The 22,718-nt window shown below is 64.2% G+C and overlaps 6 protein-coding genes across 6 annotated transcripts; 2 read left to right on the top strand and 4 right to left on the bottom strand.

Annotated features, from left to right (window-relative positions):
- Window positions 1-234: 234 nt before the first annotated feature.
- Window positions 235-2,871, top strand: PITHD1 (PITH domain containing 1; the record flags this gene model as incomplete). The annotated part of the gene is made up of 6 exons (XM_084300839.1): window positions 235-426; window positions 539-582; window positions 674-751; window positions 1,672-1,776; window positions 2,293-2,401; window positions 2,741-2,871. The coding sequence occupies 6 exons, from the start codon at window positions 235-237 to the stop codon at window positions 2,840-2,842; spliced, it is 630 nt and encodes a 209-aa protein (XP_084156965.1). The 3' UTR covers window positions 2,843-2,871.
- Window positions 2,872-3,118: 247 nt separating this feature from the next.
- On the top strand, window positions 3,119-6,346 carry LYPLA2 (lysophospholipase 2). Its single transcript, XM_084300834.1, has 10 exons — window positions 3,119-3,171; window positions 3,539-3,644; window positions 4,059-4,090; window positions 4,649-4,714; window positions 4,868-4,915; window positions 5,090-5,160; window positions 5,253-5,326; window positions 5,413-5,514; window positions 5,649-5,825; window positions 5,964-6,346. Exons 2-10 carry the CDS (start codon window positions 3,567-3,569, stop codon window positions 6,012-6,014), a joined length of 699 nt encoding a protein of 232 aa, XP_084156960.1. The 5' UTR covers window positions 3,119-3,171; window positions 3,539-3,566; the 3' UTR covers window positions 6,015-6,346.
- A 1,584-nt stretch (window positions 6,347-7,930) lies between these two features.
- Window positions 7,931-10,883, bottom strand: GALE (UDP-galactose-4-epimerase). Its single transcript, XM_084300819.1, has 9 exons — window positions 10,747-10,883; window positions 10,203-10,318; window positions 9,864-9,977; window positions 9,610-9,786; window positions 9,316-9,496; window positions 9,145-9,230; window positions 8,945-9,022; window positions 8,711-8,825; window positions 7,931-8,619 (listed from the first exon to the last, which is right to left on the bottom strand). The coding sequence occupies exons 1-9, from the start codon at window positions 10,865-10,867 to the stop codon at window positions 8,564-8,566; spliced, it is 1,044 nt and encodes a 347-aa protein (XP_084156945.1). The 5' UTR covers window positions 10,868-10,883; the 3' UTR covers window positions 7,931-8,563.
- A 339-nt stretch (window positions 10,884-11,222) lies between these two features.
- HMGCL (3-hydroxy-3-methylglutaryl-CoA lyase) lies at window positions 11,223-14,612 on the bottom strand. Its single transcript, XM_084300890.1, has 9 exons — window positions 14,537-14,612; window positions 14,231-14,314; window positions 14,045-14,152; window positions 13,564-13,659; window positions 13,023-13,171; window positions 12,836-12,899; window positions 12,320-12,508; window positions 12,057-12,182; window positions 11,223-11,778 (listed from the first exon to the last, which is right to left on the bottom strand). The coding sequence occupies exons 1-9, from the start codon at window positions 14,588-14,590 to the stop codon at window positions 11,677-11,679; spliced, it is 972 nt and encodes a 323-aa protein (XP_084157016.1). The 5' UTR covers window positions 14,591-14,612; the 3' UTR covers window positions 11,223-11,676.
- A 617-nt stretch (window positions 14,613-15,229) lies between these two features.
- Window positions 15,230-20,284, bottom strand: FUCA1 (alpha-L-fucosidase 1). The gene is made up of 8 exons (XM_084300522.1): window positions 19,897-20,284; window positions 19,287-19,421; window positions 18,915-19,052; window positions 18,139-18,244; window positions 17,473-17,673; window positions 17,075-17,262; window positions 16,135-16,234; window positions 15,230-15,460 (listed from the first exon to the last, which is right to left on the bottom strand). Exons 1-8 carry the CDS (start codon window positions 20,238-20,240, stop codon window positions 15,320-15,322), a joined length of 1,353 nt encoding a protein of 450 aa, XP_084156648.1. The 5' UTR covers window positions 20,241-20,284; the 3' UTR covers window positions 15,230-15,319.
- A 534-nt stretch (window positions 20,285-20,818) lies between these two features.
- On the bottom strand, window positions 20,819-22,462 carry CNR2 (cannabinoid receptor 2; the record flags this gene model as incomplete). Its single annotated transcript, XM_084300579.1, has 3 exons — window positions 20,819-21,016; window positions 21,199-21,306; window positions 21,407-22,462. The coding sequence occupies 3 exons, from the start codon at window positions 22,460-22,462 to the stop codon at window positions 20,819-20,821; spliced, it is 1,362 nt and encodes a 453-aa protein (XP_084156705.1).
- Window positions 22,463-22,718: the final 256 nt, after the last annotated feature.

The following is a 22,718-nucleotide window of genomic DNA, read 5'->3' as shown; positions in this document are numbered from 1 at the left end:
GCTCTGCTCGGGGCCCTGCTCCCGGCCCCGGCCCCAACCCCAGGGGCAGGGGGGCTGCGGGGGGGGCCGGGAGGGGGCGGGGTCTCGGGAGGGGGCGTGGAAATTAGAGCGTGGGCGGGGTTTAGGGCTGGGGGCGTGGAGGCGGTGGGCGGGGTAAGTGCGGGGTGGGCGGGGCGTTGAAGGGGTGGGCGTGGTTTTGCTGTGGGCGGGGCTCGGTGTGGGTGGGGCGTGGCCATGGCGCAGGGTCCCGCGCACGGCCCCGGGCGCTGCTGCTGCTGCGGGGAGGGGGGCGGCGGGGCGGGGGGCGCGGGCTGGGGGCTGCACCTGCGGATCGACCGGCAGCGCCTGCACTGCCTCAACGAGCGGCGCGACGGCAGCGGGGCCCTCGTCTTCCGCGCCTGGGAGGAGCGCGGGGACCGCACCAAGGTGCTGCCGGGCAGGGCCGGGAGGGGGGTCCCGGGCGGGGGGTCCCGGGGCTGCGCCGTGCCCGGGTCCCGTTATGAGCCCCCCCCTCCCCGCCCCGCTCCTGTCCCCGCAGTTTGTGGAGAGCGACGAGGACGCGGAGCTGCTCTTCAACGTGCCGTGAGTGCGGGCCCGGCAGGACCGGGCCGGGGAGGGGCGGGGGGGGGGGCACGGGGGAGGCAGCGCCGAGACCCCCCGCGTCTCCCCCCAGGTTCACCGGCAACGTCAAGCTGAAAGGCGTCATCGTCATGGGCGAGGACGACGGCTCGCACCCGGCGGAGATGCGGCTGTAAGTCCCGCGGGTGGGCGCTGCCAGGGAGACCCCCGGCACGGGGGGGCTGAGAACGGAGCCAGGACCTGCACGGGGCCACCGCAGCTGCTCGCTGAGCATTGCTCCAGAAAAGGAGCGCTAATTGGGATTAGAAACCAATAGGCAAAACGTTAGAAACCAATAGTCATAACGCTGCCAGTGTGCCCACAGGGGACCAGCTGCCGGGCTGCAGGAGGGTGAATGGGCCGGGGAGGGGAAGGGTCATGCTGCAGGAGGGGAGGGCCGTGGCAGTGTCCTGCCCCAGGTGAGGCCTGCGGGGCTCTGCCCAGCCCTGCAGCCCTGCCTTAGTTCCTGCCGGGGGGGGCTCCTCACTGCTGTTTTTTTTTCCTTATGAACGAGCACTGAGCATGCAGTTCTTGCTTGGGGGGGTGGAGCCACCACTATCAAGTTGTTGCCCTTCACTGTGCCATGAACATGGATGTGAAGCGCCGTCAGGGCTTGTTTTGCACATGGGAACGGAGCAAGAGGCTCCTGGTCCTGCTGTTGGTCTCTTTTACTCCTTTGTAAGAACCAAAAACGCCAGCGCTGCGCTCGGCTGTAACTCGCTACCAGCTGAGGAGCAGGAACTGGTGCCCAGCCCCATACTGGGGCGGCCGCTCCCCCGTACCAGAGCCTGGGCTCCTTCACGTTCCCACGCGTGCTGACATCTGCGTCTCCTCAGCTTTGCTCCTCGCTCTCTTGCTGGGTATTTCTGCAGGGCAGTGAGTGTTCTGGAACATGATGATGCATTGTGGTGGCGTTGGTAATTCCTCCTTTAGTAGGCAGAGCAAGTCCGGCGGGTTACTGTGGAGAGTCCGGGTAGTGCTAATGAACGGGGAGGAAACCAATTAGTTGATGTGCACTTAATAACTTCCTGGCCTTCCTTCCTCTCTTCCCAGGTTCAAGAACATTCCTCACATGTCCTTCGATGATGCAGCCAGGGAACCGGACCAGATGTTCAGCCTGAACCGGGACCCCACGGGCGAGCTGGAGTACCCCACCAAGTACGGCGGCGGGCGGGCGGGTGTTGCCCCCTTGCAGCCCGCTGACGAGTCGCTGGGCTTCAGCAACGTGTCAGCAGGGGCAGTTCCCTCCCTTGCAGCTCCCTGCTGCCCACCACAGAATTTTTCTCCCCTGGCTCTGTCCTGCCCTTGTCGGGTGAGAGCTGCGGTCCCCAGACGTGGCAGATCCTCCCACAGCACGGGGCTGCCCCCTGCTCATGGCTCATGGCCCAAGCTCTGTGGGGAGCAGAACTGCCCCGGTGTCCTGCCCCCAGTGACAGCTCATCGCTGCCCGGGGTGATACCTGCGCACCCCAAGGACGAGGGAAGCTGCTCCCTCCTCCTGCCCCCTCCCTCGTTTGCCCCCAGGTCTGACTTGGATGTGGTGGGAGCGATGCTCAGAGCCCAGCTGGGGCCAGGGCCTCATGCGGGGAGGAGGCGGCAGCGCAGCACACGGCACTGTGCCTGTGCCTCTACCTGTGCCTGTAGGCAGAGCTTTTCAGGCCGCCTTTCCTTGCAGAGTTGCCCGTTTCTCCAGCGTGAGCCACCTCTCCATCCACTTCCCGAAGAACTTCGGGGCAGAGACAACAAAAATATTTTATATAGGCCTCAAGGGAGACTGGACAGAGGTGGGTGAGGGCAGGGCTGGGCTCGGGGTGTAAGGGGGGAGCCTTAAGGGGGCTCCTGGTGTAAGGGGGGAGCCTGAGTGGGGCAACTGCTGTAAGGGGGGAGCTTTAATGGGGTTACTGGGGTAAGGGGGGAGCCGTAAGGGGGCTCCTGGTGTAAGGGGTGCTTGGAGGCACAGCTCACAGCGGGCTCTGGCTGAGGAGGGGGCGGGTGGCACGGCGAGGGGTGCAGGCCGGGGGTGGGCAGCGGGTGGGGGGCAGCGCCGGGTGCCGGTGGGTCCGGGGGTGCCGGTGGGTCCGGTGTGTCCGGTGTGTCGGTGCCTCCCGGCCGTGTCCCCGCAGGCGGCCCGGCAGGAGGTGACGATCTGCAGCTACGAGGCGGCGCCCAACCCGGCCGACCACCGGCTGCAGCAGGTCACCCCCCAGGCGCACCTCATCTCCTAGCGGCCGGGGGAGGGGGGGGGGGGGCCCGGTACCGGCCCCGGTGCCGCCCCCCCCTCGCTGCCAATAAAGGAACCGGGCTCGGAGCCGCCGCTGTGGCCTCGTCTCCCGCGCGCGGCGGGGCCGGGGGGGGGGGGGCCGGGAGGGGGGCGGAGGGGGCCGGGGGGATCCCGAGGGGGTCCCGGTGCCGCCGGTGCCGGCTGGGGGCGGGGCCCGGGGGCCAAGATGGCCGCGCCCAGGGGGGGTTGGTGCGTCACTTCCGCCGCGCTGCGGGCGGAAGTTCCGGTGGGAGCGCGGCGGCGAGCCGGGAGCGCGGCGGGGCCCGGGCCGAGGTGCGGGGGGGGGGGCGGGGGCGCGGGGGAGGGCACCGGGGGGCGGCGGGCACGGGAGCGGCGCTGCCCCCACACCCCCCTCCCCCCACACCCCTCACAACGGGCCCGGGGCGCCCCGAGCGGGGCCGGGAGCTGCGGCCGGGCCGGGCCCCCCCCCGGGGCTGGGCCCTGCCGGGACCGGGGCAGCCCTGGGCGGGGGGAGAGAGGGAAAGGGGGGAGGGGAGAGGAGGGGGGCACGGGGGGGGCGGCCGGGAGCGGGGGGGCTCCGGGGGTCGGGGCCGCGCTGCGGGGGGCGCTCGGGGGGTGCCGCTGGAGCGGGGCCGTCCCGGGGCCGTTCCCCGGCCTCAGCCGCGCCCCCGTCCCGCAGGTGCCGGTGTGGCCGCCCGTCTCGGTGTATGTGCGGCAACAACATGTCTGTCCCCCTGCTCGCCGACGCCGTCACTGTCTCAGGGGCAGAGCGGGAGACGGCCGCGGTGAGCGGGGCGCTGCGGGGGGCGCGCGGGGGGGCCCGGGGCCTCCGGGAGCTGCTGAGGGGGGCCCGGGGCAGGGGGGGGGAGGGGGAGGGGGAGGGGGCGGCCGACCCCTGGGTGGGAGCTGGGGCCTGGGGCCTGGCCCAGTACAGAGGCAGCGGGCACTGGGAGCACTGGGGGCACTGGAGGATGGGGTCTGTGGGGTTGTGGTGGGCAGGGGGGGGCGCGGTGCTGGTGCTGCTGTGCCGGTTCCGCCCGTAATGCTCAGAGCTGCCCGGACGTGTCACCAGCTCCGGCTAATTGCTGCCTGAGGCTCTGCTAATTAGTGACTGCGTGGCCTTTTGCCACATCCTGCAGCACCCCTGCCTCTCTCCCAGCACGCCACCTCATTCTTTTGTTTTTCTGCTTAATTTTCAGGTCATTTTCCTACACGGCCTGGGAGACACGGGGTGAGTGCTGCTGGAGCTGCGGCGTGCTGGGGGTGGGCCTGGGGGCAGCTCGGGGCCGGGGCTCTGATCTCAGCCTCCGCAGCCCAACCAATCCCTAACGGGGTTCTGACCCGATCCCTAACGGGGACCCTCTGCCCGGCGGCTGCCTGCACTCAGCTGGAACATTTATGACGCCGGCAGCCCCCCGTGGGGACTTTCTGTGCTCGTTAGGACGAGCAGATAACACCACGGTGTTCCTGTCCCTGGGAGGGCTGGGAGCTGGCAGGAACAAAAGGCTGCTCCCTGCACGGGGGGGTTCTCCCCGCTCCTCCCTCACTGGTGGCAGCCCCTCTGCCTCCGGCTGCTGGGCTCTGCCTCTGCCCTGCTGCTGAGGGCTGGGCTGGGGGCTCCTGGGGGCTCCGGGCTGTTGGGGGGGGTTGGAGCCACTACAGCAGCGTCAGGGCCGGGCGTTGGCAGCCTTGGAGAAAAGCTGTCCTGGGGGAAACCCCTCAGATTCGCCAGCGTCCTCCGGAGTGCTCAGGCCAGCCCTGATCTCCCTCCTCTTCTCTCTCCCCCCAGGCACAGCTGGGCCGATGCCCTCTCCTCCATCCGCCTCCCCTACGTGAAATACATCTGCCCGCACGCGTAAGTGCTTGGCCAGGGGCTCGGGGGGCCTGGGGGATTCCCCTGGGACCTGCGGGTGCTCCCTGCAGCCCCTGGGGCAGACGTCCTGCAGCCCCTGCCCCCGTTTGTTTCTCTGACCTTGGAGCTGACCCCCCCCAACTTCTGTCCCTGCAGGCCCCGGATCCCCGTAACCCTCAACATGAAGATGGTGATGCCCTCCTGGTCAGTGCTGGGGGGGTCTCCCAGGGAGCCTTTGGGGGTGTTTTGGGGAGTGAGGGATGGGACTGAAGAGCCGAAACCCAACCTCCTGCAGGGGCTGGGAAGGGCAGGGCCCCAGCTCCCTCCTGCCCCCGTGCTGGTGGCTGGGATCGGGGCTGACCCCGCTGCTCCCCCCAGGTTTGACCTGATGGGTCTGACTCCGGACGCGCCCGAGGACGAAGCTGGGATCAAGAAAGCTGCAGAAAACAGTAAGGGGTTTGGGGGGGGGGAGCGGGGAGCAGCGGGGTGCCCCTCAGCACCTCCCCCATGTACCTCTCCTTTATCTCTCTGCCGTACCCAGTTAAAGCAATCATCGAGCACGAGATGAAGAACGGGATCCCAGCCAACCGCATCATCCTGGGGGGCTTCTCGCAGGTGAGCGGGGCTGCGGGGGGGGAGCTCGGCCCCCTCCTCCCTTCCCGGAGCCCTGGGGGGTCGCTGACAGCCCCATCCTGCTGCAGGGCGGCGCGCTGTCCCTCTACACGGCGCTCACCTGCCAGCACCAGCTGGCCGGCATCGTGGCGCTCAGCTGCTGGCTCCCTCTGCACAAAGCCTTCCCGCAGGTACCTGCACTGCCCTCCCGGCTGTGTTTTAAGCTGTGTGGGGGCTCCCCTCGGCTCTCCGGAGCTGGAGGCAGGAGCTGCCCGCAGCGGGGGCTTCATCCCACCCCCCTTTCCCTCTCTCTCCCCGGCGGCAGGCGGCGAGCAGCGGGGTGAACAAGGACATCGCCATCCTGCAGTGCCACGGGGAGCTGGACCCCATGATCCCCGTGCGCTTCGGGGCCCTCACGGCCGAGAAGCTGAAATCCGTCGTCACCCCCGCCAAGGTGCAGTTCAAAACCTACCCCGGGGTGATGCACAGCTCCTGCCCGCAGGTCAGTGCCCAGGGGAGGGGAGGGGACGGGACGGGAGGGGGCTGCCGGGGGTGGGGGAGGGCTCCCAGCCGGGTGGGGCCCGGCCGAGCCCAGCCCCCGAAGCCCCCGAAGCCCCCAGCCCGGGCCGTGCGCTCGCAGGAGATGCTGGCGGTGAAGGAGTTCATCGAGAAGCTGCTGCCCCGGATCTGAGCGGAGCCGCCCCAGGCGGTCGCAGGGGAGGACGCCGAGGCCACCGCTCTGCCCCCCGGGACCCGACCGCTGCACACGGAAGCCATGGCACCCCCGGCACCCCCGGCACCCCCGGCACCCCCCCGGCACCCCCCGGCCCCGCTCCTGGTGCCCGGGGGGTGCCCGTCCCTCCCCGCCGAGCCCGGAGCTCTTTGAGGTGCGGCTCCGGTGGCCTCCCCTCTGCTCCTCTCACTGCCGGTGGTGTCGGGGGGGGGGTTCCCGTTCAGGCACTGCCGGGCAGGGGCCGGGTGAGATTTTTTTGTTATTTGTTTTCTTTTGTACCAGTGTTAGGGGCAGCGGGGGCGCGGGGCAGGGCCGGGCACCCTCGGGGGCTCCTCCTCTGCCCTCGGCCTCGCTCAGGTGCCTCGCGGGTTTTGGGTCAGAGCTCAGGAACCGGGGACTCTCCTGCCACTGCCCCAAGGCCCAGGGAGAGGCTCTGCCCCGGGCTGGCAGGGAGGTGTCTGCGGGGCTCCGGCCCCGGCCCTGTCGCACACGCACACTGCCCCGGGCTCGCCCTGCAGCCCTGCAGATAATCACCTTCCTCCTCCTCCTCCTCCTCCTCTCGTTGCTTTTACAATCTTCTCCTCAGCCCTGGGGGGGGGCTGGGGGCTTCTCCCCCTCCCTGTGCCCAGCTCGGTGCCCCCGGCCAGCTCCCTGCCCTCTCTTGCTGCTACTTCTCCTTCTCCTTCCCCTCGGAGCCGGGGCTGGCTGGGGGCAGGGGAGAGGCGAGGGGGGGCTCCTGGCCGTGGCTCCCAGCCCTCCCGGGGGGCTGCCCCGTGCCCGGGCCGAGGCCGTGGCCCCGTTGGCTCCCCGCGAACAATCAGCGGCTGCCCGGGGCCGAGCCCCTCACCCAGCTGGCTGGGAGCGGCCGCCCGGGCTGGGGGTCCGTGGCAGCCCTCGGGGGGCTCCGGGGGGGCTCCCGGCTGCCCCCTGCCCTCCCTCTCGCTGCTGAGCGGCGCTGCTGCCCCTCACCTCTCCTCTCCTCTCACCTCTCCTCCCTGGGCTGAGCCCACGGCACCGCTGGGCCCCGCGGGGCTGGAGCTGGAAATATCTTTTAACAAAAATAAAAAGAGAAAAAAGCCCCCCGGGGCTGGGGGCCGCGGCTCTGCTGTGCCCCCCGGCTCTGGGGGGCGATGCCCGGGCCCTGTCAGGACCAGGCAGGCACCTCCGGGGGGTGAGGGCTTCGGGGGGGCTCCAGCGAATCAATCCCCCCCTGTCCGGGGAGCCGGCTCTGCCCGCCCCCCCCCCATTTCCTGGGTTGTTTCGGGCTTCGTTTCCCCGGGGAAGTCTCAAACCAGCAAAGCTGCTGCTGGCAGCGGGGGGAGCGCGGCCCCTCCCCGTGCTTGGGCTGGGGGCTGGGGGCTGGGGGCTGGGGGCTGGCGCCTCCTCGGCTTTGTGTGGAGCTGCTGCGGCCCCGGGGGGGCAGCGAGGGGCTGGCAGGGACGGGACCACAGCTCCCCCCCCCCAAATAAACCCACCTGGGACCAGGAGCCGTGCTGGGACCACGGGAGGGGGGGCGGCTCCTCCATTCCTCACCACCGCTTTCTTCTCCCCTCCTGCCCCCCCCCCCCCTTTTTTTTTCCCCCTCCCCTCCTCGTCTTCCTTGTACATGTTTGGGGTTTTTGTGTGTGTTTCACAGCGTCAGACACGGTTCAATAAACCAGAAACCTCTCCCAGCTCCGTGCCTTTTGTCCCCCGCGCCCCCTCGGTGCCCCTCCCGCAGCTCCCCCCGTGCCCCCCGGCCCCGAGCTGCCTCAGAAAGTAAGAAAGTTTATTCAGCAACAAATCAAAAGCTGGACTCATAATTTACCATAAGTTATGAATCAAAGGGGCAGCGCGCCGGGCTGGCTGCTGCCCTAATAAATAGGATCCGGATTTGCCCGCAGAGCTCAGCCTGGTCCCTTTGGCACCGTGATTCCCGCAGCTTCTCGGGCCCCGCAGCAGCAGAAGGAGCCCCCGGAGCCCCCCCAGCCGTGGGCAGGGGCTCCTCGGGCCCCACCAGCACACCCGGGAGGTGAGAGTTGGTCCCCAACACCACAGGGGAGGGCAGGAGGAGGACGGGGAGGCCCCCGGCAGCCAGCAGGGCCCCGGGGCTGGAGGGGGGGCCCCGTGGTGGTCCCCTGGGGCTGGCCGAGGGGGACCAGGGCAGCTGAGGGTGGGCAGCACCGCCCGGCCCCCACCTCCTGCCCTTTCCTGAGCCTCACCCTTGGCACTGTTTGGGCGGCTTCCTGGGCGCTTTCTGGTCCCAGCCCAGCGCCGCCTCCTTGCTGGGCCCCCAGGAGCCCCCCCGGGGCACTTCCAGGAGGGGATTTGGTGCCCTGGGGGCCTCGCGCCTGTGGGGCCGCTCCCTGAGCTGCTGAGGACCTGGGGGGGAAGGAGGAGGAGGAGGAGGAGGAGGAGGAGGAGGAAGGGGGGAGCCCGCGGCCGCTCCTGCCCCCTTGCCCCGGGTGTGGGGCAGGTGGGGGGGGGGCAGGACCCGCACCCGGGCTGGGGGAGCCCCGCGGCAGGGCTCAGTTCTTGCTGAAGCCCGTGGGGTTCTGCAGCTGCCACCGCCACAGGTCCTCGCCTGCACCGGGGGGAGAGAGGCAGTGAGAGACGGGGAGGGGGGCACAGCGCGGTGGGGAGGGGGGCGCAGTGAGGGGGGGGGGGGCTCTTACACATCTTGTCCAGGCCGAAGGCCGCCTTCCAGCCCAGCTCGCGCTCGGCAAGCTCGGGGTTGGCGTAGCACGAGGCCACGTCGCCCTCCCGCCGGCCCGTGATCTTGTACTTGATCTGCAGGGAGGGACAGCAGCACCGTGGGGCTGGGGGCTCCGCGGGGCGGGGGCACTGCTGCAGGCAGGGGGGGGGCTGGGGGTGGCGAGGGAGCCCCCCAGGCTGCGCTCAGCCCTTACCTCCCTCCCCGAGGCTTTCTCCATGGCGCGGACCATCTGCAGCACCGAGTAGCCGGTGCCGGTGCCGAGGTTGTAGACCTGGCAGGAGGACGAGGGGGGGGCTCATCAGCTCCTGCTGGGGGGGCTGGGAGGGGGTCTGGGTCCCTCTCCTCCCACCCGGGGCCGAGAGCCCGGCCCAGGCCCAGCCCCGCTGCCGGTACCTTGCAGCCGCAGTTCTCCTTCAGCTTCTTCAGCGCGGCGATATGGCCCTGGGCCAAATCCACGACGTGGATGTAATCCCTGACACCTGCCGGGACAGGCGGTGAGCGTGAGGCTCTGCCCCGGGAGGGGTTGGCTCTGCCCCCCCCCGGCCCTGCCCTGCGGGGACGCACCGGTTCCGTCGATGGTCTCGTAGTCGTTCCCAAACACGCTCAGGAACTCGCGGCGCCCCACTGCCACCTGCGCCACGTAGGGCATGAGGTTGTTGGGGATGCCCTGAGGATCTTCCCCGATCATGCCGGACTCATGGGCACCGATAGGGTTGAAGTAGCGCAGGAGCACGGCGTTCCAGTCCTAGGGGAGCGCACAGACAGGGCTGCAGGTCTCCGGGCAGCCCCAGCCCCAGCCCCTTTTGGGGTAGAAACCCCCCAGGTCGCAGCCCCAGGGTCCCCGCAGCAGCTCCTCACCTTGTCTGCCTTGCAGAGGTCTCGGATCATCTCCTCGATGAAGTACTTGGATTTGCCGTAGGGGTTGGTGCAGCCTCCGACCGGGTGCTTCTCATCCAGCGGCAGGTACTTGGGGTCCCCGTAGACGGTGGCGGAGCTGCTGAACACGATGTTCTTCACGCCGTGAGCTTTCATGGCCTGCAGGAGGGCACCGGCCGCTGCTGAGGCTGCCGGCTCCGCGCCCAGCCCGGCCACGTGGCGCTGCCTCGGCTCACCTCCAGCAGGCGGATGGTGCCGGTGAGGTTCACCCGGTAATACTCCAGCGGCTGCTGCACGGACTCGCCCACGGCCTTCAGCCCCGCGAAGTGCACCACGGCCGAGAAGCGGTGCTGGGGGGGGGGGGGAGGCACCGCCTGAGGGCCGTGGGGCAGCCCCCAGGGGGGGTCCCACTGCGGCCCCACGGCTGTGGGATGCGGGAAGGGGTCTGCCCCAAAGGGACAAAGCCCCCCCAAGAGGCAGCGGCCACCCGGTGCCCCCCCTGGAGCCTCCCCCGGCAGCCCCGGGGGCCGTTTGGTGCCCGCAGCCCCCCTGAGCCCCCCGCGCCCCCACCCCACCTTGCTGAAGAGCTCCTGCAGCGCGGCCCCGTCGGTGACATCGAGCTCGTGGAAGGCGATGGGGCGGCGGGCCAGGAGCTGAACGCGGCGAAGGCTCTCGGGGAGCCCGTCCGGGCCTGGGGGCGGCGGGAGGTAACGGGGGGGCAATGGGGGGGTAACGGGGGGTAATGGGGTAACGGGGGTAACGGGGGGGCAATGAGGGGGTAACGGGGGGTAACGGGGGAAATGGGGGTGTAATGGGAAGGTAATGGGGTAACAGAGGGCAACGGGGGGGCACTGGGGAGGAACGGGGGGAACGGGGGGAACAGTGGGGGGAGGTAACACGGGGGGACGGGGGGGGACGGGGGGTAATGGGGGTACCGGGGGGGTACCGGGGGTAACGGAGAGGTACCAGAGGGGTAACGGGAAGGTAACGGAGGGGTAACGGGGAGAGGAGGTAACACGGGGGGGGTACCGGGGGAAACGGGGGAGAGGCGATGGGGGGAGAAGGTAACGGGGGGGGAACCGGAGGGTCCCGGGGGTGCCGGGGGTGCCCGCGCCGCACCTGCGATGGCGTTGTGCAGGTTGTCCACCACCACGGGCTCGTAGCCCGCCTGTGCGAGCTGCAGCACGCAGTGGCTGCCGATGAACCCGGCACCGCCGGTGACCAGCACGGGCTCCGCCATGGCCGCCACGTCCCGACCCCGCCGGCACCAAGCGGGGCGGGGCCGGGGGCGGAGCGGGGCCACCCACGGCGCTGCACGGACCCCCCCCCGCCCCGCCCCCGCGCCCCCCCGGGGCCAGCCCCGTCCCTTTCCTCCCCTCCCGGTGCCGGGCGCGGTCCCTTTAAGGCCCGGCCGCCCCCCCCTTCCCCCCCCGCTCTCCATGGCAACGTGGCACGACCACGGGGCGCGCATGCGCGGAGGACCCGGCCCGGCGGTGGCAGTGAGGCCCCGCAGCGCCCCCTGGCGGCCGGAACCGGAAACGGCCGCGGAGTCCCCGTCCCGTCCCCTCCCCCCCGGACAGCAGCGGGAGCCGGGCCGGGAGCGGCACCGCGCGGGCACCGGAGCTTTATTGCCACCAACACCGCGCACAGCGCCGACCGCGGACAGCGGGGCCCTGCCCCAACCCCCCCGGTCCTTCCCGTGCAGCCTGAGGAGGCCGCGGGGTGCCCGGGCCTGGAGGCGCCTCAGCAGCTGCTCGGCCCCGCGCTGCGGGGGCACCGGAGGCCGCCCGGGGCCGGGCCCTGGGCCCTGCTCCCCAACCGAGGCAGGGCGCGGCCGTCTCTGCCCTGCTGGGCATGTCTGAGGGCTCAGTGGGGCAGTGCCCGTAGCAGTGCCCGTGTCCATGCCCGTGTCCGTTCCTTCGCAGCGCCCAGCGGCTGCTCTCCGGGCTGAGTCCAAGGCACACAGAGGAGGTAGCGGCACACAAGGAAGGCTCGGCCGGCCCCAGGGCTGCGCTTTCTGCACGCCCCACGGCCACGCCTGGTCCCGCGTCACAGCCTGCAGGAGGCCTGGGACACCTTGGAGTTGGTTCTCCTGTTCAGCGCGTTGCAAATGAACGTTCCTGTGTCCATCAGCTTCTGCAGGTCCACGCCCTTCAGGGAACAAGAGACACCAGGGCTGTTGGTGCCAGCGCTGCCCAGTACGTACTGGCACCGCTGGGACAGAGCAGCAGGGGCAGAGGCCCTCCCTGTGATCCTGACAGATCAGATGGCACAGCACGGGAAAGGGGCCAGGACATGCTCCCAGCATGGGGGGGCTGCTGTGGCACAGCGGGCCCAGAGCCTGCACCTCCTGCACTGGGGCTCTCCGGGTCGGGCTCTGCAGCCCCGCTCCAACCCCAACAGCTGCCCCGTGAGAGGCTCTCGCTTACCGTGTGGATGCCCAGGCCGTTCAGCATGTACACCAAGTCCTCCGTAGCAACGTTTCCCGATGCTCCCTTGGCATAGGGGCAGCCTCCAAGACCAGCAACAGAAGCATCGACCACGCTCACACCCATCTGCAGGCAAAACCGTTCTCAGGAAACTGCCCTCAATGAAAGGGCAAATCACAGTCCTGCTCCTGAATCCTCTGGCTCAGAAGCAAGCACAGAAGAACCCTGAGGGAGGATGCAGTGCTGCAAGGTGAGGAGCTTACCTGAAGTGCTACCAAGATGTTGGCAAGAGCCTGCCCGTAGGTATCGTGGCAGTGGACAGCGAGAGCCCCCACTGGCACCTCCTTCATGACCGCCGTCAGCATCTCCCTCATGCTCCCCGGGGTCCCGATGCCAATGGTGTCACCGAGGGAGATCTCGTAGCACCCCATCGAGTACATCTTCTTGGAGACCTGTCCCAAAGCCGAGACTTGTACTGAGAGGGCAGCTTTATCGTCACTTTCCCCCAAGCTGGATGCCCACCGTGCAGAGCATGCTCCTCTGGAGCACAACAGCTGAGGTTCCTCTGGGAACTGAACACGCCGGGTCCACCTCCCGGAATCCCCCGTCTGCATCAGCCAGACCCTTCTGTGTGGCAGCACGGACTGGGGGCGTTCACAGCTTTCTCACCACCTTTGTTTAAATGGCTCAATGTGTTCCCCAGCCCCCAGGGTCCCATCCACGTGTTTATAACGGAGTCAAAAATCTCACGGAAATTCTGGTTTGATTTATCAGCTCACCTCTGCAACTTTAGCTGCAGAAATCTTCCCTTCATAGGGACACCCAAGTACACAGGAAACATACCTGTAGTTAAAAAAAAAAAAAAAAGTAACTTTTAACCAGAGAACTGAAGTGAGATTACACAAGCCACATGCTGCTCAAACTGTGAAGCATTTTGGGCTCTCTATGCACAGCGGGACTCCTCACCCCCGGACGGGAATGCTGGCGGCTCGTGCAGCGCTCATCACTTCGCTGAACCTCTCCAGGCTCTCCTCTATGGAGCAGTTGATGTTCTTCTTGGTGAAGAGCTCAGACGCTGCTCCAAAGATGGACACCTCCTTGGCCCCTGCTGCCACCTGCAGCAGAAAGCATTAAAGTGAGACAATTTATCTTCAAGAGAAGTGACCAGCACGACCAGCGCTGCAGTTCTCCCATTTTATAAATAAGTTTCTCCTCCCAGTTCTTCCCTGGACAACCTAATTCTTTCCTCAGTTCATTCCACAGCAAAAACATGAGACAGCCTGGTTTTTACAATGACTTCAAGGAAAACATCCTGAGGTATTCTCTACCAGAGCCAACAGGTTTCTGTTAGTCCCCCAGCGGAGCAATTCCTTGCTCAAGGAACTGTAAGATGAAACTGCTGCCTACGGGAGCACAAGGGGCTGCCCAGCCTCCACCCCAGCTGAAACGTTCCTGCACAGGCAGCCCTGCACAGGACGCTGCCAGCGTTAACGCTGTGAGCTCTTACCGCTGCCTGAAATCCTTTCAGGTTCGGGGTCAGCACGGGGTAACTGACACCAGGCAACTTCTTGATCCCCTGCATGACTTCAGTGTGGTCGGCCATCTACAAAGGGAACGCTGACAGATTTCTAACGGTATCGACACGCTCGTCAGCCACTTCCACAGGTTAGAAAACACTTTCTGAAATTCATTTTTTAAGAACGGGAACAGCGATACGCAGAACGGGGGGAATTTGGCCTCTAGAGAGCCCACAGCACTGCACACTTGGACGGGCCAAAGGGCAGCCACTGGCCCCGCCAGGGTCAACACGCGGCCGTATGTGAGCCTGCGCTGTTCCCCCGGGAGCAAAGGGAAGCTGCACAACACCACATTTTTTAGGCTTTTTTAAGCCTTTATCTGGCTTTTCTGCTCCTTCCTCATCACAGACACGGTGCTGAAGGCCCAGGGGGTGTCTGCTCCCTGCACTGCCGCCCCCCCGGGGCACTGACCTGGGGCACCCAGCGCGGAGACACGAAGCTGGTGGCCTCGATGACCGGCAGCCCGGTCTGGGACAGCATGTCGATCAGACCGATCTTCACCGCCGTCGGCACGATGCTCTGCGGGCAAAGGGGGGGTCAGCGGAGGGGGGTCAGCCCCGGGGGGGGGTCAGCCCCGTGCCCGGTGCCCGCCGTTACCTGCTCGTTCTGCAGCCCGTCGCGGGGCCCGACCTCCACCACCTTCACGCGGGCCGGGAGGGCGCCGGCGGCCGCGGCGCTGATCTGGGGGCAGGGACGGGAGCGGCGTGAGCGGAGCGGGGCCGGGGCCCGACCCCGTTCCGGTGCCCGTCCCGGTCCCTACCCCACTCCCGGTCCCGGTCCTCCTCCCGGTTCCAGATCCCCGGTCCCCGTCCCATTCCCCTGTGCCTGTCCCAGTCCCGTTCCCGTGTTCCCATCCCCATTCCCATTCCCGGTCCCGGTCCCGGTCCCGCCCCCGCCCCGCACCGGCCGCCTGGCCCCTGCCCAGCGGCTCAGCAGCAGTCTCCGCGCCGCCGCCATGGCTGCCGCCCCCCACGTGACCGCGCCGTCACGTGTCCCAGCGCGGGGGGCGGGGCGGTCACGTGGCGGCGGCGCGCACCGCTCCCCCCGCCCCTCCTCGCCCCGCCCCTCCCGTACCTGGCCCCGGGCGGCCTCGCGGGGCGGCGGCGGCACCGGGCAGCGCGGCATGGGGGGGGCGGCGGCACCGGGACCGGAGAACGGGACCGGAGAACGGGAGGGCTGGGAGCTGGGAGCCGGGACCCGCTGTGGCTGTGGCTGTGGCTGTCGCTGTGTGCTCGGGGTCCGGCCGTGCCGCTCCCGGTCTGCCCCCGCCGCCCGCAGCCGCCCCTTTATAGGCGGCCCCGGTGCCGGCGGCGCTGAGCAAACAGCCCCGTGTTTGCACGGCCACGGCCCCCGCCCCCCCTCCCCCGCCACGGCTCGGCCCCCCCGGAGCGGGCACGGCTGCGGGGCCCTGGCAGCTGCCGGGGGGCTCGGCTGCAACCCGACTGCCCCCCCTGATCCCCACCCCCTGCCCCCCGCCAGCAGCGCGCTGCAGAAGGCAGCCCAGAGAGACTGACAGATGGACAGACAGACTGACAGACGGACTGACAGACTGACAGACTGACAGACAGCACGGGTAGAAGCACAATTTTCTCCGGAGAAAAGCAATTTATTCAACAGTGAATGAAAAACCAGCTTAGACTTAACCCAAGAGGCAGGCGGGGGGGAGCTGCGGGCAGGACGCGGCCGTCACTGCACCCCCTGGAGCCTGAGGGCCCAGCCCGGCTGTGTGGATAGGGGAGATGGGGGCAGGGGCGGCAGCGTCACGAGCAGTCCTTTACCCGGGGCCTTCTGCCACTGCAGAGCCCCTGCAAAACCCAACATCGACACCTGCAGAGAAGGGCAGGGCACACGCTCAGCTGGGGCTCCCACAGGCGCCCCCCATCTGGTCACCCCGGTACACCCAGTGCACGTTTCAGGCCGTGTCACACTCCCCACATGTTAGAAGCCGCCTGCACATTGCCACCCGTCGCTCACTGTGTACAAAGGCAACGCGGAGGGTGTTTTGGGCCAAGCCTTTGGCTGTAGTTTGTTTGGTTTTGGCTGTTGTGTTGTTTCGTTTTTTTTCTTTCACCTGCGAGGCTTCACCCCTGTTTGTCTAGGGCAAAGGGCACCCCGGCATTTGCGTCACTCCCACACTCACAACTCAGGGGTCAGTGTACCCGATCCCAATTGGGGATGTAATGCCCGTGATCCCTGCTATGTGTGAGGCCTCTCACTGACCTCATCTCCCAAAGGGGAGAGGTGTTCCTACCTGTCCTATGGCAGGGCACAAGCCTCTCCTGCCCGGTCCTACCCACTGCTCCGCGCTGAACAGTGACAAACCCTGCATGACCCGGGATGCTGCAAGAGTCTGGGTGAAGCCATCCCAGAGCAAGGAGTAAGGGATGCCACATGCCGTGTTCTCCCCAGTTTCCCAGTGAAGTCAGGCTGCGCCTTCCCACCCCACAGCTTCCCAAGATGGGCTCTCACAGTGCACTCTCTCGTTTCCTCAGGTTCCTTACTTGTGTGGCTGGGGATGGAGTGGGTGAGGACAGCTGCAGCACGTTGTCCTGAGGCCAGACCAGAAGAATGGCATAGACAACTGGTCCCTTAGAAGTGTACCTAGGAGAGCAAGAGTTCAGCTAGGTGAAAAGCCCGCAGGGGAGAGAGCCCCACAAGCCTGACCTTTCCCCACAGCACGAGAACAGCAGCTCACCTACTGGCACCATGCAGGGGTCACCTACTTTCCTCTCGTTCCAAAATCTGTCGCTTTGAACCCACCACTTAGCCAGCAAGCACTGGCTGATGAAACCTAAACAAAGTCCACGCACGCTTCCTAAAAATGAGTGTCATCTGTCCTTTCATCAGCCTGAGGTCAGCAGAGCAGATGTGCTGTCGTGTGCTGATCTTTTCATTGCTCTGCATTTCTAGGCTGAACACACTTGAGCACACTCAGAACTAACAGCTCCGTTCTGTAGCACCTCTGGCTCTTGGTTTGCTCACTGTGCTCTTCTCAGCAAGCACAACAGTTGGGTAACAGTATGCAGTACTATTATATAACAACCTAAAAGCAAATATCACTGCATTTACAGACTACATGCATTTAAACAAACCACATTTGTGCAATTCCAGCTAGCCACGAGCACTACTTAAACAGTCCTGACAGCAACAGTGTAGGGAGTTTTTTTCAAGGGAACAATTGTTTTGTAAAATCACGTAAGATGGCTGAAGCCCTGATTTTCATCCTTTTCTTTCCAGCAAGATATTTCTTAGGTAACACCCTGGGGCAGTAACCCTGGGGCAGTAAGTGCGCACCCCAGCTTCAGGACATTACCTAAAAGCCATCTGCACCTGATGGCAACGCTTCAGCAATGCCAAGTTTAATGACCAATAAAGAAAGCCCAGCTTCTGTAACCCGAGCTGGAGCAGCTGCAGGATGGTCCTGAGCAATGGGGTCCTTACCAGACAGTGCCTGTGTCCTCCACCTGTACTCTCCATGGCTTCGATTCATAAATTGCCTCCCCGTTAGTGTCCAGCCACCTCCCGAGGGCCAGAAGCCTTTCTTCAAAGATGGGAGCTATCACTCCTTCCTTTGTCGGGCCCACATTGAGAAGGTAGTTGCCTCCAAAACTCACAGTTTTCACTAGCTCCTGTGGCAGATAAACAAAGGTAACAAACTGAATTATCTTCACTTCTGACAGGAAAGAAACCTGAGGAGTGCTTTGTCCTCCTCGAGCGCTCCTTTATCTCTGCCTGCTTGTACAAAACACGACAACGCCTTCTGTGAGTAACAGGATGAAGGAAATCTGCAATTCTCAGTGACTTCCCTACACCTGTGATTTTAATTTTAGGTTTCTTACCTCGATGATACTTGCTTCATCCATTAACTCATCAATGTGCATGTTGCTCCGATAGCCCCAGGAAAGCTTGTCAATGGAGGAGCACATCTCCCATTTGTGAGCCGGCAAGGTCCCTGGTTTGTATTTGTCAGCACAATTGTAGTAGCCTCCATGGTGGCAAGAGCAGTTATTACACCAACGGTCGTTCACAACAACAGTGTCCTAGAAGAAGGAAACATAACTCAGCAGGAAGAATGCTTTGTCTTGGATGTTTCACCTTGCCTTTATCCCTCCCAAGTTACTTTAGGCATCTAAGCTAGGAGCCTAAGTACTTAACATACACACGTGCATAAGTAATCAAGAGAGAGAGAGAGAGGATCCTCCGGAAGGCTGAATACCTCTCTGGAAGAATGTCTCTCTATTCACTCAAGCAGAAATCAAGGGAATAAGGTTCCTGGTCTCTGAGCCTTCCACACGTGCTGTAAAGGAAAAGGCTTGTGTGTTCTGCTTCAGGATATGATTTGGATCCTAGAGGCTTCTCTTGGAAGCACAGTGTGGACTTTCTACTTTTGGTGAAAGAATAAAAGAGGTTTGGCACCTGTCAAGAAGGTTTCTGATCGCATTCATATCGCACTGCTGCCAGACCTTCCATACCTATAGAATACCACGGGCAGCTGAAAGAAGTACCTTGACAGGACTGTCATTGTAAAGCCAGGCAAGGAAAGAGGTAGAATTCCAGTACGAGTCCGGAGCTTCCCAGTCTCCATCTGACCAAATCAAATCTGGTTTATACCTGACAGAGAGATGAACATCACTTCAGAACGGCTTATTTGTTCCTACCCCAAAGGAAGCGTGTCACAGCACGGTGTTTCTTGCCTCTGGAGTCTGCTTTCACTTCCTATTGTCTGACATTACCAGGAGGTTCATGCTATCACTTCCTGCTTCAGAAAAAGCTTTAAGCGAAGCTCTTACAGCAGCAAAGAAAGATGATCACAGCTCAAAGTACGGGATGCAGTTCTTCCAAAACGAGAAGAGTGCATCTCAAAGGCAATTGTGAGGCACGTTCTGTACTTGGTACAAGGGGTACTGTGAGCAACAGGTGTCCAAGCCGGGTATTCTAATCAGCATGGGGAAGCAAAGCAAAGACGTAAACTCACAGTGAAATCGCTCTCCTACTCTAACAAATAGCTTGCTCCACTTTCAAAGCTACTCTGCAAAAAGGTAGTATGAAAGGGCATTTCTCTTGCACAAAAATTTGCCCCTACCTTACTGTAAGTCAGACTGCCAAAGAGCAAATGTGAACCCTTTTTCTAATTACCTCAAATCATCGCTGCTAAGTAAATAGATTTGCCTTGGCAAAAATTAACATTTGTCAACAATCTTCTCTGCATCCACTTTGCAACTTTCTCTATAGAATGGAAACCAGGAAATGCTCTTGAATCCTGACTGGTTACAGCTCTTACTTTAGGACAAGATCATAAAGTTCTGGCATTGTCTTCTTCAAAACGAAGTTCTGGGTCTTGAAGCCACTTTCTTTGTCAGCTAGGTAGAGTGGATTAAACCACTCTAACAGAGAATGATACAGTCCGTAGCGTATGTTGCTGAAGAATAGAAAACAGAGAGGAAAGAGTTAGTCTGGCAGTAAGGACTGAGAATCAGTGGCAGATATATGATATAGTGGCAGTAAGAATAATTACCGTCAATATTATTTCAGTTTCATGACTTTGCAAGCACTACTGTTTTCATATTAAACATATCATTTTCAGCTGTTTGCTGAGAACAGCCATGAGAATTCAGTGCAGACAGACGACAAGAACAGCAAAGCTTGGCTCTACCTCTCCCTGAGGGCTTGTCCCAGCTCTCCTACAAGGTCACGGTGGGGCCCCGTATCCACAGAATTCCAGTTCCAGGACACGGGTGACCCCCAGTTGGTGAAGCCTTCATGATGCTTCGTGGTCAGCACCACGTACCTGAGGGGAAATGGCAGCTGATCACGGTGACAAAGGAGCTATCTCAGACATGTCCAGGCCTCACTGACAAATCTGATACCTATACAGGCAAGGGACGGAATAACCGTGCTGTGAGGAGTGCTCTTTAGAAGTCCCTTTCATTGCCCTTAAGATGTAGGAGAAACGACAAGAACAGATGTTTTAAATGGATTGTGATGCTGGAAAAGGCTGAACAACGAGACTTTGCAAGTCAGAGCGGCCAACGCCTCAGCACCCTGGGCACGACCTGCCCGGGACCTCCAGGTGCTGCTCTGGGCCCCCCGTCCCCTCAGGGTGTTCAGACACAGCCCCCAGCCCCTCGGGGACCCCCAGACCTGGCCCCATCCCCTCAGGGACCCCCGGCCCCATCCCCTCAGGGATCCCCAGCCCCTCCAGGCCCCTCATCCCCATCCCCGGCCCCATCCCCTCGGGGCCCGCAGCCGGTCCCGGCGCTGACCTGGCCCCTGCCCGCTGGAAGAGCCGCGCCCAGCGGCGGGGCTGGAAGTCGTGCGCCGTGAAGCGAGGGGCGAAGTCGGCGTAGTCGGTGCCGGGCGGGTAGCGCTGCCTCACGAAGCGCTCGTAGTCGGCGCGGCGCTCGCCCCGCCAGTGCCACCAGAACCACTCGGAGCCCCAGGCGGGCACGGAGAACACCCCCCAGTGCACGAACACCCCCACCTTGGCCCGGTCGAACCAGGCGGGCAGCGGCCTCGCGTCCAGGCTGCCCCAGTCGGGGCTGTAGCGCCCCGCGGCCGCCGCCGGGCCCAGCGCCGCCGCCAGCCACAGCAGCGGCCCCGCCGCCATCCCCGCCCCGGGACGCGGCTCCGAGGCGGCGGCTGGCCGCGGGGTGGCGGCCGCCTTCCCCTTCCCTTCCCCTTCCCTTCCCCTTCCCTTCCCCTTCCCTTCCCCTCCCCTCCTTGCCCTTCTCCTCGCTTCCCGGCCCGGCCCCCTCAGCGCGCCCCCTCCTCGGGCCGGCCGCGAGCCCCGCGCCCCCCGGGCAGAGCGCAACGGCCCCGGGGCTGGGCCCGGCCCGGCGGCGGCCCCGGCGGTTCCGCGGCCCCGGCTGCGCCTTGAGGAGCCGGCCGGGGCCTCCCCCAGCTCCTCCTGCCGGGTGGAAGCCCCCGGGGCTCCGCGCCGCAGGTTGGGGAGGTTGGGACGAGGCTGCAGGGCTCGAGCAGGGTTTCACGTTTAATCACACAGCTTCCAGCACTGTCTGTGAGGCACGGGTCGGCTTCCCGTCAGCTGCCTGCAGGAAACGTGCCTGCAGCACCCCGCGGGTGTCACGACTGCATGGACACAGTCCCCGAGCCCACTGTTCCCTCCTGCCCCTGCCGGGGCACCAAGGCTTCTTGTCACCTTTTACCACCTTTTGTCACCTTTTGTCACTTTTTGCCACCTCTTGTCACCGTGCTGCTACCACCGAGCGCCCCGGCACAAGGCTGTTTCCACAGCTGCTGTGCTCCCAGCGAGGTGCTGTGAGTGCTTTGCTGGTGGCACTTGTACAAATCACGCTGCTGCTGCTGCCCACGGGCGCTCAGAGGTGTTTGTGGCGGCTGGGGACCGCTGGAGAACCTGGAGGTCTGCGGAGTGTTGCACCCAAATACAGATACATTTTAAGGGAGAATGTAAGAACTGAATGTAAGAAAAGTGGGTTAGGAGGCTACTGGTGGACAGATTGGGGGCTGGGCAGGACGAGCTGCCACCAAACACCTGGATTTGCTGTTTTGGGGTCTGACGTTACCCACTGCCTCGCTGCTCTCACCGTAACATGGCACCGGCAGCCCAGGGACTGGCAGTCCGGGCACTTCATGTCCCAGTGTCCCAGAATAACATCAGCGGGAGCTGGGGCCATGCCAGGCACCCCCAGGACCTCCATAAGAAGAGAAAAGAAAAGCAATCCAAAAGAAAAATGATGCAGAGGCTCCCCCCAGCCTGAGCGCTGACTTCCCACTGCTGCCTCCCTACGTTACGTGCACCTCATCCTCGCAGACGGTCTCTGCCACGGAGGACTTGTGGCCACTGTCCCCTTCTGGGCTGTCGTCCGTGCCCCTCAGCCGCCTCTTGAAGCGGAAAAAGACCGCCCTGAGGGAGGAGAACAGCTCCTTGCTCCGCAGGGCGTAAATGATGGGGTTCACCATGGAATTGAGCAGGCAGAGGGTGCTGCAGAAGGCAAACACCTTGCGCAGGTGATCGGTAAGCTTGGCGAAGATGCTGTAGGTCATGAGAATGAGGACCGGCGACCAGCACAGCACAAGGACGGTCAGCACCATGACGAGGGTCTTGGCCAGCATGACATCCATCCTCATCCTGCTGTTCTGCTTTCCCACCTGCGCCTGGTGCTTCCCCATGTACGCCACGTGCTGGTGAGCCCTCCACAGCACGTGTGCGTAGGCGTAGACGATGCACCCCAGCAGGGCCATGACGAGGCAGACCCAGCTGGACAGGTAGTTGTCATCCACAAAGGGGAACAGCTCGGAGCAGGTCGAGTTGAGCGTGCAGCAGTTCCAGCCCAGGATGGGCAGGGAGGCGGTGGTCACGCACATCGCCCACAGCACCCCCAGGGCTGCCCACGCTCTCTTCCTCGTCACAAGGAGCTTGTATTCGGAGGGCCGGCTGATGGAGACGTAGCGGTCCAGGGCTGTCAGCAACAGGCTGCTCAGGGAGGCTGTGAAGGACGTGTTGACCCCTCCCAGCTTCAGCAGGAACAGCTCTTTAGAGGAATCGGTTTCATTAAGGACGTGGAAGTTAACAAAACTGATGACAAAGATGATGCTGGCCAGGAGGTCAGCCAAGGCCAGGCTGCTGATAAAGATGTAGGAAGGCTTCCTCCTGGTCCCAGGGGAGGAGAAGATCAGGTACAGCACCACAGAGTTCTCAAAGATGCACAGCGTCCCAAAGAGGCCGCAAAGCGTGGCGATGCTTATCTTCTGTGCCTGGGTGCTGAGGACCATGAAGCACTCCATGAGCATGGCGTTCACACTACATTTGGAGGAGGCATTTTCAAATGTTTTATTACAGATATCCATTGTACTCAACTGGAGCCAGGAGCTTGCAGGGAGCGTTTCAGCTTCCTTCTGCACTTCAGGTGCTCTGAAAAAGACCAAGGGCAAGGTGAGGGACAACACCCACAGGAGCACAACGAGCAATAAGCTCAGCCCCCAGGGACATCCCTCTGTTTATGCAGGAGAAGAGCCTGGTGCAAGATACTTTCAGGTCCCCAGACCAAATGTGCCCCGGGCCAGCTCTGAGCGAGGCTCTGGGGCTCGGGGCTGGCAGCACGGG

This window comes from Netta rufina, assembly GCF_964035555.1.
Source record: "Netta rufina genome assembly, chromosome: 23".
Taxonomy (NCBI): Eukaryota; Metazoa; Chordata; class Aves; order Anseriformes; family Anatidae; genus Netta; species Netta rufina.
This window is presented reverse-complemented; position numbering and strand designations above follow the sequence as displayed.

Excerpts from the sequence above, each read along its gene's own strand:
- HMGCL (XM_084300890.1), bottom strand. The coding sequence starts at position 14,590 with ATGGCGGCGGCGCGGAGACTGCTGCTGAGCCGCTGGGCAGGGGCCAGG. Across the intron at positions 14,315-14,536 it reads GGGCAGGGGCCAGGCGGCCG|ATCAGCGCCGCGGCCGCCGG; the intron begins GTGCGGGGCGGG and ends CCCTGCCCCCAG. Across the intron at positions 12,900-13,022 it reads GCCAGCATTCCCGTCCGGGG|GTATGTTTCCTGTGTACTTG; the intron begins GTGAGGAGTCCC and ends TTTTAACTACAG.
- FUCA1 (XM_084300522.1), bottom strand. The coding sequence starts at position 20,240 with ATGGCGGCGGGGCCGCTGCTGTGGCTGGCGGCGGCGCTGGGCCCGGCG. Across the intron at positions 17,263-17,472 it reads ATGAAGCAAGTATCATCGAG|GAGCTAGTGAAAACTGTGAG; the intron begins GTAAGAAACCTA and ends TATCTGCCACAG. Across the intron at positions 16,235-17,074 it reads GAGGACACAGGCACTGTCTG|GTACACTTCTAAGGGACCAG; the intron begins GTAAGGACCCCA and ends TTGCTCTCCTAG.
- GALE (XM_084300819.1), bottom strand. The coding sequence starts at position 10,867 with ATGGCGGAGCCCGTGCTGGTCACCGGCGGTGCCGGGTTCATCGGCAGC. Across the intron at positions 9,231-9,315 it reads CGAGACCATCGACGGAACCG|GTGTCAGGGATTACATCCAC; the intron begins GTGCGTCCCCGC and ends CTGTCCCGGCAG. Across the intron at positions 8,620-8,710 it reads CTTCGGCCTGGACAAGATGT|GCGAGGACCTGTGGCGGTGG; the intron begins GTAAGAGCCCCC and ends CCCCCGGTGCAG.
- LYPLA2 (XM_084300834.1), top strand. The coding sequence starts at position 3,567 with ATGTGCGGCAACAACATGTCTGTCCCCCTGCTCGCCGACGCCGTCACT. Across the intron at positions 5,327-5,412 it reads TCCTGGGGGGCTTCTCGCAG|GGCGGCGCGCTGTCCCTCTA; the intron begins GTGAGCGGGGCT and ends ATCCTGCTGCAG. Across the intron at positions 5,826-5,963 it reads TGCACAGCTCCTGCCCGCAG|GAGATGCTGGCGGTGAAGGA; the intron begins GTCAGTGCCCAG and ends GTGCGCTCGCAG.